Raw genomic sequence first — 13,155 nt, 5'->3', positions numbered from 1 at the left:
GAGTGACGCAGGGTGCTTCGATCAGGATGAGACAATTAAAGCAGGAACATCATGTTGTGCCGGAGGAACATGTCAGAAGATTGGACGTCGGGCCGGTGGATCGGTCGACGTATCGACAGAAGGCCTCGGGTCGTGGACTCGGGCATCGGGCCAAGAAGAGCGGGTATTGTGCCAAGGATATCGGAGTTGCGGAGTCAACTGGCCGATTGGGCAATAGGCTGCAGGAAAGGACGATGCGCCGAAGAATCGGATGAAGCGTCGAGGGACCAATGACATGCCGGACAACTTGGTTAATTGCTTAGGATTAATTGTCTCGATCGAAGTTTTTGTTTTTGTGTGTACAGAATTAACTACGATGGAAGAAAGACATGCAACAGGAGTTGCGCCGGAGTTAAGACAATGATCACGTTGGGAGTTCGAGAGCTCGACGGAAGTTCGGACAGTCGTCGGAGGTTCTGCGGGAACAAATCCGAGAAGTCCAGAAGCTTGGCAAAGGAGCTCGTCGGAACTTGCCATGTGGATCGTCGCAAGTCCAGGAGTTTGCCGGAAGTCCGCAGGAGCATCACCGAGGGTTCGTCGGATGATCGACGGAAGTTCGCCGGAAGAAGCGATTGACGCACCGGAGCAAACTGCAGAATATGTCCTAGGAAATAATCGTAATTAGCACATTGATTAAGTTAGAAATGGGAGGTGATCCCATTAGCTTAATCTTGGGGCAATTGGGCCCCTGAAGAACTCAAATTGGGTCGAATGGATCAACCCATTCGGACCAAGGTTGCTGTGGGAGGTGCAACCGCCCAGGGCTTAGTCTCCGAGCGAGACTGGGCGGTGCAACCTCCTCTGTCAAGAGGTAGCACCGCCAGAGCTCAAGTTTCGAGCTCTGCCAGGCGGTGCAACCGCCCCAGTCAGGAGCTGCAACCGCCTGATCCCGGAATTCCGGGAATTGACATATTTGAGCTCCAAATTTGAACTGGGTTGGGGCCTATAAATACCCCACCCATTCAACACTGAAAGCACAGAACACACACTCGAAATCTTGCTGTCTTTCTGTGATTCTTAGAGCTCAAAACTGTTAGTTCTCCTCTTTCTATTCTTCAAGTTTGAGTTGTAAATAGAGGAGAGAAAACTTCTATAAGGGTTGTCTCCTAAGCCCGTCAAAAGGAGTGAATCTGTAAGAGGGTGGCTGGCCTTCGCCTATTGAAGGAAGGCCTCTAGTTGACGTCGGTGACCTCGTCGGTGGAGGAAGCCAAAAGTGGAGTAGGTCAAGATAGACCGAACCACTCTAAATCTCGGTTTGCATTTCCTTTGAGTATTTTACCTTCACTGCAAACTTCTCAATAGCTTACTGCCCTCTGGAATTTTACGAACGAGTTTCAAGGTTTAGACGAAAATCTGCATTTAGACGTAAATCGGCTTTTCTCGTACGATCATCATATTTCAGTTTACGTTTACGTTTTGATTTCAATCATAACTGCTTACTGCCTTCTGCGATTTTACGAACGAGTTTCAAAGTTCAGACGTAAATCTGCATTTAGACGTAAATCTGCTTTTTCGTATGATGATCTTATTGCAGATTGCTTTTACATTTTGAGCTGTACAATAGCAGCACACTGTCTTTATACTTCTGCTTAAACTGCGTTTTATCTAATCAAGTGATTTACGAATCGGCACTTAGACGTAAATCTGTTTCTTCGTACGAACGTCGGATTTCAGTTTGCACCGATATTCTGGTTTTCATCATAGCTGCAAACTGCCTGCATAGATTGACTGTAACCTTGCTTAGTATCAACTTTCATACAGAGTTGTCTTTATCGTTCAAACGCAGCTTTCGGTTTTAATCGCAGAAAGTTTTCCGCTGCACTAATTCAGCCCCCCCCCCCCCCTCTTAGTGCTCTCGATCCTAACATTGCCGGCCCCTTCTAACTTCACCCAGACGTGGGTGGATTGAGCTCCCAAACGTAGGAGACTTCTGTTAGGTGATCATCCAAAAATAGATGGACTATATTTTGTTCAAGATCCGACTGCACCCTCTGTGTTTATATGTGCGCTATGGATGAAAATAAAATGAATGTAACGTCATTGATATATTTCGAAATGTTTCATATGCCTTTGATATACTTCGAAACATTTTAAACGCCATTGATATGCTCCGAAACATTTCATACGTCACTGATATGCTCCGAAATGTTTCGTATGCCTTTGATATCCTCCGAAACATTTTATACGCCATTGATATGCTCCGAAATGTTTCATATGCTTTGAAACACTTCTTACGTTATTGATATGCTCTAATTATTCTTTACTCCATTTGTTATGAATCAAATATGTTTTGAATGAAATGACATTTGTGATTCTGTATCTAATGAGTTAATATCCATGAATTCTTGTATCTCTGACTTGTATTTTGATACCAAGTTTGTTTGAAACTACCATTTCTTATTTTGGATATGTTTCCCACTTGCTGAGCTTTGTAACTCACTCCGTTGCTATATAATCCTTTTTCATGTTAGTTTATCACTCACTGAAATGTTATAATTGAGCTGAGGCAGTGGAAATCTATTTAGATTATAGGCAAGTCTTTGTTGGTTGTGATGTTATTGTTGTATAAATGTATTTTGTATGTAATAAAATGTTGCTGCCAAATTTGAATTGATATATCGTGTAGAAGTTTTAAAAAGACCTCTCTCGTTTGGGAATTGTTGAAATGTTTAGTCAATAATAATATGAACTTGTAGAAATGGTTGGAGTTCTAATTGTATAAATTATTATGCTCAATACACTAAGTCGTGGGATAAATTTCATGATTAGGTTCAACAAGCATATCATATTAATATGCAGATGTATAGGATTGAGGACTCGATTCACCACCAGTGGAGGCCTACCATTCATTTTCGTGGTAGAGTCTGCAATCAGATATATCTATATATGCGATTATTTAATTCATTTGAATTTTAAAGTTTATATTATAACAAAATAATCTAATAATTCAAATAATTTTTCTGTAGATATTTTAATATTTACAGAAGGACAATACATAACGGACAAAAATATGAACCTTGCACAAAGTTATTCATCAAAGTCCGAAAAAGATTTATGATACTATTCTTACCTAATTTACATTGATTTTGCTAAATTTATACTATTACTATATTTATTTCAAACTTAAAAATCCTATTATAACTTTTTTTTTATTTTGAAGTATTTTTAGAGGATTTTATGCCTAAATTAGGTTTACCGCTTGATATGCCTTGGCATACCGCCCAATACATTGTACTGTACCATACCGAGCAAAGCTCGAAAATTTCATTCATTGTTATATAAGCTACTACTAACACTGCCCCATTAACATAGCTAGATGTTCAGGAAAAAACTACAAAGATCATGAAACCAACGAAGAAGCAAAAGAATATATCCATCCTAGAAAAAAAAAATATTAGCACTTGCTTTTCATGTATTTCAATCTGATTTGCACAACAATATTTGACTCCTCTTATAGTAAATGTAATATATCTTCCTTGGATTTGAGTTGAAGTCGAGCTCATTACTTGATGCAAAACTCCTTAAAGTAAAGACAACTGTATATATGTTTTGATTATTTTGGAAAATTTAGATCAACATTTCAGTTCTCAAGTGATTTTAAGGTTTTGTGTCAGCATTATGCAAGTGTCTTTTTTTCATAACTAGGACAAAGCAAAAATTTTATAAAATTATGGATCCGCCTTTTTTCACTTTCATCTTTCTGCTATTCTTATTATTTTCTTTAATTGTACCCCTATAAAACTACTTAGCATTTCCAATAAGCACAAGTTCATGCCATCACCAACTAATGCGCTATCCAGACAAAGGCTTGGGCCACAACCTAAGCCGCATGGGAGCATACTACCAACTAAAATATGAAGATAACAAAGTGAAACAAATACATAGGAAGCTAACAATTTGAGTTACAAATGCTTTTGACCTTGCTAGCAAAACAACACTTGTTATGTGGACAAGATCACTACAATAATCAAATGCCTACCATATGTCATGTACAACTTGCAGTCCATAAAAAAATCTGCTAAGATTATGAGAAAGAGCTAACAGGAAAAAACTACAGTTCACCACATTTAGCACTTCAAAGTTATTCCTAATATGTTTAGCACAAATAAAGACATACATCTTGATGCAAATCAAAAGCAGGAACCATATCCATCAGATAATTGAATAAATGAGGCGCAGATTGATCTCCAACACCACCAATTTGAAAAAAGAAATAAAATAGTCCAAGTTTTTCATACTTCCTTCTTCAAAATCAAATTAGCATCTTGCAAAATAAATCCATTACATGCAGTACACTGTTGCACCAACTTGAATAACAACCAAGCTCATGTTGTAATAATTTCTTATTAGGAAAAAACATCAGAAACATGTTTAAGATTATCCCTGAAGAGTTTAAATGAAAGTAGCATCAAACAGAAATAGGATAGAAGAGGATACTATGGCAACGTAAGGTTGTTTTTTGGTCTCACTGATCTTCATTAGTTGCAACAATTCCTCCTCAAAATGAAAACCAGCAACAGATGCATGGCAAAAGCGGGCAACACCAACAGTTGAAGCAAGAACCCTATGTGATAGTGAGAAGGCATCATTAACAAAGATGGAGACACCAGATGACAATGTCTTGGAGAACTCGTAGGAATTTGCAACTTCTTCTTTATTATTTGTCAAGTTGTCAAGAAGAAGTACATCTGCATTTTCCACGTTTTTCATCTTGAATTGCAAGATGGCAGAAGAATCATTTGCAGGCACAACTTTAACCTTGAGAAGCGCTGACAAGTGATCTGTTCAACAATGACATTTCAAGCAGAACACTTAACTAAAAGACCACAGCGGAAAACCATCATCATTCAAGCAGAACTTCAATTAAAGAGACCAAATCTCTAAACTACTGAAGCAAGATAGTCTAGTGCATATATATTAAGAAACTGTCTTTCTTCCTGTATGTCAATAAACTAATACATAATAAATTGAAAGCTAATATTAGAATGCTGCAGAGAACTAGTATGGTTACTTAATATCTTCTCTTAAGATAACATGATAAAAGCAACAGTGTATACATTAGGTCTGAAATGCTACTAACCTGCAAAGGCCTCTTTTGAAAGAAGCCTTGAAGCATTGGCCTGAGGCCAGTTGCTTGCTAAAATTACTTTAGCCCCAGCATTGTATAGATACTTGATAGTTAAAATTGCTCTATTTAAAGAGAGATCATCAGAAACCCTTAAATTCAGCAGAAGAGCAGAATCAAGCCGAACCATGACAACTTCTCCATAAAGTTTCTCAATGGGAAAGTTTCGAAGAGTTTGCACAGGTAACACTGAATCTAATCTATCAATGTTGGTGTCTTTATCCTGAAGAAATGTCATCAGTTATATACTTACGAAAATCAACATCTAGTAAATGAAAATGACATATCCTGATATCCAAGTATCCAAATCAGTGATTTAAAAAACGCTAGGCGCTAAAAGGCGCCACGGTCCAAAAACGCCTGAGGCGCTCGCCCATGCGCTTGCCCAAGCTAAGTGAGGCACTAAAAATTAATAATATTAAAATTAATAGTATTAAAATCAAAATAATAGTGTTATACTGTTAACAGTAATATAGTATAACAGCATACTGTATACTGTTAACAGTATACTTTCAATTTCGAAAGAGGAGAAGCGAAAGAGAAGAGAAGAGTGTAAGGGAAGACCGAGGGTGTTGAGAAAAGCGGGAGCAGGAGTGGCGACAGAGACAACGACAGCAGCGAGCAGCTACAGCGGCTGAGAGAGTGGGAGCGACGAGCAGCGACAGTGGCAGCGAGCAGCATGAACGGGGAGCAAGGTTAGGGTTGGGGAAGTGACGCTGATATCGATGCTTTAGTTGGTTCGATTGAACCAACTAAAGCACCGGAGACCGGACCAGACCTAAACCACTGGTTCGGTCGCCTGGTTTAACCCAGGTGCTCGCCCGAAGCTCTCGACGCCTGGGCTCGGGCGAGCACCTATGCGGCACCTCTTTGAAGCGAGACACATGGAAATGAAGCGAGGGGCTTAGGCTATGCCTCGCCTCGCCTGAGCACCTAGGCGAGCGCCCGAGCGCTTTTTTAAATCACTGATCCAACTAAACTAAGAGTATCCAATAAAATATAACACAAAATACAGCTGGAGAAAATTAAACTATGACAATCAGTAAGCAAGAGAACAAAGACAAATCTGGGCAAATGTATAACTTCGAGTAACAAGAAAAACATTCTATTAGAAGGCTTAACAAAGTGCTTCCAGTTCATGCAGCTGCAGATGCTGATGCATTCATATAACTGTTTTGATGGCCTATATAGTCTATGTAGTACAACTAAATCTTCATAACAAGCAGCTGCACATACCCACAAAGGAATTCTCAATAAAATGTTCACTATTTTACAATAAGGTTCAACATATGAACTAAATATTCTATTAAAACATCAAATAATTTTAAAAATATCAAAAATTGTAAAAGAGTCAAACTCACATAAAGACCCATATCAGATTAGCTATTTTTAGGTAGGAGAGTCAACTACTTGACAAGGATTCAAATGCAACTAAAATAAATATAAGAAGATAGATCTAAGATATGAAACAATACATTGAAACTTTGTCTGCAAATATCGATCAACTTCAATAACTTTTTGACAAAATGGTTATCTACCCATAAATTGTAAAGAAGTGAGAGGGAAAAAAATAAAAATTTTAATGCACCAACAAAATGTTAGATGGGACCTGTAGGCTATGCAAGGGAATGCAGTTCCCTTGGTTTCTGACAATTTGGAGTCTTAGTTTACTTTAAAATTTGAATAATTCAAAAAATTCTTGCATGTCAAAGCATTCTTTGTTCAAAACTTAGTTAAAGTACTGACTATATGCCATCATATAGTAACATCAAATTAGTAAATTTTCAGCACAAGCCAAACAAGTTGATAAGAGCCACTCTATTATTTAAGAAGAAAATATTACAACATTGGGCTCTTTTATCATGCAACTAACTCCTAGATCTTTTCTTATCTCTAAGCAATTATTGGTGCAACATAAAGCTGGGTTTCATCACAAATTATAATAATTGTGATGATATCATTTTGAAAGCAGGTTCAAATGTTCATCAAACTATATGAGAATCCATGATAATCAACAAAAATATGTACAATCAAATAGAATGGACAATTTTAAAAACATTTTACAATCATCAAGTTCAAAATAATACAGACCTTTTTAATATCACATGTATTACAAGAATCTAGCACTTGCGAGCAAAAAGATTTGAACCGTGAACAGGAAGATCTCCAGCTGCCTAAAAGTACAAGGACCAAACAAAAACCTTTAGTAAAAATTCTCAAAGCAAAAGGGATTATCATTTTGCCACTACACACACCAGATAAGAAATCAATCCACCTACAACTCTGTGGCCTTGAAATAGTGTGGCTTGGATTTGTTTGACGGAACATCAATGACTTGAGTGGTAGTGAACTTAATGAGTCAAAATGATACTGAGATCGATGAATGGAACTTGAAGCTTGAAGCATCATGAGGCTGACTTATGCCACTCCAAAACTTAAAAATTTAAAAAATTGTTATGATGACAGTAGAAGTCACTAAATCATAATCTTAATTCTTAAGAAAATGCATGATGCATCTATTGTACTAACTACAGCAGAGATGAACCTAGCATAAGCAAAGGATCTTTACACACAAGTATCCTGATGACTGAATATAAGCATTCAAGTGTCAGAATTCTCACACAAAAAGTGCAACAAGAGAGGAAAAGCAAAAGTAGCTACCTCAAATCTACAATACAAGCTTTCCAAAAAACAAATGATCTAGTATTGTTTTCACCTACAGGCTACAACAATAAGCTAATATACCTTTTTGAACGATAACACTGGTAAAATATTCTTACAATAAAATGTGGTTTAATTTTGGAGCTTGAATTTTCATAAAATTTCTGTAAAGAAGAAAGTGTGATACGTCCAACAAAATTATAAATGATCAATGAATCTAAGATATAGTAAGAACTTTTGATCACTAAATTTCTCTACCAACAAGACAATGTGGGACCTGAACTGAGGTTTTTGCATCAATTCCTCTTTCATATTCAATTGGAACTTAAATCTATAACCTATCATGATCCTAGTGGAAGTCTATAACATTTATTTTGCTTCTATTTTGCAAACAAATTAAAAAGCACATTCCAAAATGCCCGAAGCGCTAGGTGGTAAGTGCTCGCTCAAGCGGAGCGAGACGCTCTGACAATGGAAATTTCAGACTAGGAGAAAAGAACTGTCATGTCTCCCGAATCGATAATATTAAAATTTTTCATCACAAATCAATTCAGGATCCAAACTAACATTTGGGGACACTGAGAAACATTGAGTCAAATTCATATCAATAAAACCTATGCAGTTTATAATCATATAGCACATCACTCGATAATTCACATTTATGAAAATCCAAGCCAACTTAACAAAACATTAACAACACTTATAAATCCACAAGCTAAACAATTTATACACTTAGAAATCCAACCAATTACCACCAGATCATATCATTGTAAACTAAACTTAAGATTCCAAAATTCCAAATAAAAGAGATCTTTTAACACCTTTTATACGCTATATTCATTCAGGTTCATCGACACACTTCATTACATACAAAATTTTCTTATATAACAATAACCACAATATATCAACCAATAAGATTTACCTACAATTCTGAATAGCTCTCCACAGCCTCAGCTCAATACAAACATCTCAGAGAGTGACAAGTTGACCCGAAAGATTTATATAGCAATGGAGTAGGCCTAAAAAAACTTAGCAAAAGACAAAACATATCCAGAACGAAAACAGAGCCCTAACAAACAAGGTATCACAATGCAAGGCAGAATACAAGAAATCCCAGGGTATCATCTCATTAGATATAGAATCACAAATGTCATTTCATTCAAAACACATTTGAATCATAACAAATGGAGCACAGTGTAATTGGAGAATATCAATAGCGTATGAAATATTTCGTAGCATATCAACAACATATAGAACATTTCAGAGTATAACAAAAGCAGATGAAACATTTCGGAGCATATCAATGGCATATGAAATATTTCGTAACATATCAATAACGAAGGAAACATTTCTAAACATATAAATGGCATATGAAATATTTAAAAGCGTATTAATGGCGTATAAACATTTCAGAGGCATAGGAAACATTTCGAAACTTATCAATGGAATATAAAATATTTCAGTGCATATCAATGACATATGAACCATTTCGAAGCATATCAAAGAACAAATACGAAACAGAAGCTCAAACGTCGTATTTGACGTTGTATTCGTATCATATTTATCTAAAGCACATATAGAAACACATAACCAAAGCTTTGGATATCATATCAAACATATAGAAGGTGCAATGGGATCATAACAGAATATAGTTTATCCATTTCTAAATAACCACCAGACATAAGTCTCCTACGTCTGGGAGTGATAAGACCTTAAGGTCTTATCGGGGATGAAAGAAGAGGAATGAGAATGAACGCTTAGAGGGGATCGTCCTCCTTGATCACTTTGAGGGGATTGGCCTCCTAGGGTTTGTCCACAGACTGAAATAATACTTCATTAATTGATTTATTTTGAAAAGAAAGGGTTACATCACTATTTATAGAGTTCCACCGGGACTTAGACTCTTAATAATAAATAAATATTAAATAAAACTCTATCTAACTTTAACTAAACTAAACAGACTTAATAAATATTATTCAAAACTCATAAAATAAAAGGGTCCTAAAAATTCCTCCCTCTTCAAATCAGCCTTGTCCTCAAAGTTGAGCAGCATCAAACTCGAGGAGCTTCTCTTTCAGCACTTCAATCATAGGCTATCTGCACAATTTGACAATGTAAGCAATAGGTCGGTCTTTAAGTGTAGTAATCATTGCAAGAAACTCCTGGCCTTGTATAATAAATTTTATCTTTGAATATTTGCTATCATAAGTTAATATTCGTCCATCAGCGATCTTGACTTCGAATCTGTCACAACATTCAATGTGGTGGGCTAATCGATCAACAATCTCATTGTCTATAAAATTATTAGTGCTACTAGTATCATTCAAAACTATAGCATGCTGATGTTCCAAAGTTCGCCAACTTTCGCAGGTTATAGTAACCGGTTAATGCATTCATTGTATGTATGGTAGATCCAACATCTTCATTAGAATCTATACCTTCATGATCGGAGTGTACATTCATAGCTTCTGATTCCTCTCCAATTGGCTCAATTATCAGAAGTTGCACTTGTTTACATTGGTGCTCTATACTCCACTTTATATCATAGTACAAACCCTTTGCTGATCTTTCCTTAAGTTCTTCTAGGGTTAGTCTTTGAGTGTCAGGGTTTTGGTTGGGAATAGATGGGGCGGGTGGCTTGTTGATCATCAAGTTGTTGTCACTCATGTTTCCATGATTTTCCCTAATGATTTTTTCCTGAAGTAAACATGTAAATGATATCATAGCAATCATAGTACGGAGTTGACGAGCATTAACTTCAAACCAGATATTTGGATTAAGTCGTTCAATAAATATACTTACCATTTGCCGTTCAGACCAATCTCTGGCTAGATTTGACAATCGTTCAAATCTGTTTTAATATTCTAACATTGTAGAAGTTTGACAAATTTTAGCGCCTGTATTTCCAGATCTATGCATCAGAGAAGTTAAGCCCCCTGATTGTTGAAATTTGTTGAGACTCTCTAGTAGGTTCTATTTGAAATCATTAAGTGTTTCTTACAACTGACTCTCAATTTTAACCGAATCTATACAACAAAAAAACTCACATTGATCACAAGGTCGTATGATTTTACAAATTAAACATAACATTCCAAAATCCCAAACATGAGAAGTCTTTTAAAACCTCTACAAAACACATAAGTTCATATTTACCTTCAACATTTAGTTAGGCGCAAAGTGTACTTATACAACAAAAACATTTAACACTAGCCTGAAAAACATTTGAATCACAAATGTGAGGATTTGATCCAAAACATTAAGCCAAAGTAAAACTTATTCTACTTCAATTCCTCTTCTCTTCTCTTATCAAGCCTACGTTGGTTGTAGCAAGTTCCAAAACATTAAGCCAAAGTAAAACTTATTCTACGTCACGAATAATGACTTTGCATGCAATCACCTTCTTCAAACCTTCTCACGAATAATGACGTTGGAGATCTCTATACATCGTAGTGCTACCAGAATGCATGATATACTTTGAATTATGACCTAGCTTTAGGATTTGGTTATTTATAATTGGGTCATTTAGAACACATACTCTATCCCAAAACCCAAATTTGTGAATGAGATCAGATTGCACAATAAGACCAGATATCCTTGGCATCCTAGATTCCTAAAATATATCAAAGAAATTTTTCATCGCTTTCTATTTAATTTACTAAATCGCAATATAATTTGGCAAATCAAATGTGTCAAATATCTTACAGTGATCCTCAAATAATGTTCTAAAACCACCTCTGTCACGCCGCCCGAATTATCACATTTAGGAGATGTGATCATGTCTTAAATTCCATTAAATTTTAATCAACAATCTAATACAAAATCTAAACTAAATTTGAGGACACCAAAAATCGATCAAGTCATAATTCACACCCATAATCCTCAATTCATAAGCAAGAAGACCAAATGTCGATGTCAGTTCGAACACACAGTCTATCACAAATCTCAAAAAGCCATTCTCTAATATTTAAAAATTCGACTTCATCACCTTTCCTACTTAATTCCTCAAAAAGACCAGATGTCTTTACTAAACCTCAATATAATTTCGCACATCAAATAATTCAAATATCTTAGTAATCCTTAAATCATGTTCCGATACCACCTTTGTCAAGCCCCACAAATTATCACATACAAGAGGTGCGACCTTATCTTAAAATCCATAAAATTAAAATGTAATCAACAATCAAATCCGGATCATCACATACTTTGAATTATTACCTTGCTTCAGGATTTTGTTATTGATAATTGGGTCATTTAGAACACATATTCTATCCCAAAACTCAAAAGGCATTCGTCCAAAATTTAAAAATTCGACTTTAATCCCTTTTCTAGTTCATTACTCAAGTAGATTAAATGTCGATCTCATAGTAGCCCTATCTAAATTTGTTGAATGAGATCAGATTGCACATAGATAGAGCCATCAATATCATTGAGTCATGCCCTTTTCTCTTAATATTCAAATCATAATTTGGGACATTTCAAACACACTCGATCACAAAATGAAATAAGCCATCCTCTAAAATTTTAAAATTCATCTTAATTACCTTTCCGGCTTCATTCCTCAAGAGGACCAGATGTCCTTGGCATTCTAGATTCCTAAAATATATCACAGAAATTTTTCATCGCTCTCTATTTAATTTACAAAATCGTAATATAATTTGGCAAATCAAATGTATCAAATATATTACAGTGATACTCAAGTAATGTTCTAATACCACCTCTTTCACGCCCCCCGAATTATCACATTTAGGAGGTGTGACCCTGTCTTAAATTCCATTAAATTTTAATCAACAATCTAATACAAAATCCAAACTAAATTATAGGACACCAAAAATCGATCAAGACATAATTCACACCCATAATCCTCAATTCATAAGCAAGAAGACCAAATGTCGATGTCATCCTAGATTCCTAGAAGACATCAAATATAATTTTCATCGATCTTTATATAATTTACTAAACCTCAATATAATTTTGCACATCAAATGAATCAAATATCCTAGTAATCCTTAAATCATTCTCCGAAACCACCTTTGTCACGCCCCCCAAATTATCATATACAAGAGGGGTGACCTTGTCTGAAAATCCATAAAATTAAAATGTAATCAACAATCTAATCCAAATTATCACATGCTTTGAATTATGACCTTGCTTCAGGATTTAGTTATTGATAATTAAGTCATTTAGAATACATACTCTCTCCGAAAACACAAAAGGCCATTGTCCAAATTTAAAAATTCGACTTCAATCCATTTTCTACATTATTCCTCAAGTAGATTATATGTAAGATCTCATAGTTGCCCTTTCTAAATTTGTTGAAAGAGATCATATTA

General features: G+C 35.7%; 1 protein-coding gene across 11 annotated transcripts in view; it reads right to left on the bottom strand.

The window, feature by feature from the left end:
- LOC135639844 (uncharacterized) overlaps nucleotides 1-13,155 on the bottom strand; it is a 48,122-nt gene that overhangs the window by 14,804 nt on the left and 20,163 nt on the right. For 9 of the 11 annotated variants that reach the window (XR_010497060.1, XR_010497061.1, XR_010497062.1 and 6 more), the window contains exons 2-3: nucleotides 5,120-5,387; nucleotides 4,477-4,820 (exon numbers count right to left, since the gene is read on the bottom strand). Coding sequence is in view for 5 of the 11 variants with exons in the window: in XM_065153817.1 (XP_065009889.1) it covers nucleotides 4,477-4,820; nucleotides 5,120-5,387 (612 nt within the window). In the remaining 6 variants the exon portion in view is untranslated. Of the gene's footprint in view, nucleotides 1-4,476; nucleotides 4,821-5,119; nucleotides 5,388-7,255; nucleotides 7,339-7,419; nucleotides 7,599-13,155 lie in introns of all 11 variants that reach the window. The other 2 variants (XM_065153829.1, XM_065153834.1) reach the window with 2 other exon arrangements.

The sequence above is a fragment of the Musa acuminata genome, chromosome BXJ1-4 (assembly GCF_036884655.1).
Source record: "Musa acuminata AAA Group cultivar baxijiao chromosome BXJ1-4, Cavendish_Baxijiao_AAA, whole genome shotgun sequence".
Taxonomy (NCBI): Eukaryota; Viridiplantae; Streptophyta; class Magnoliopsida; order Zingiberales; family Musaceae; genus Musa; species Musa acuminata.
Note: the sequence above shows the minus strand (reverse complement) of the source record. Positions and strands in the feature narration are given on the sequence as shown.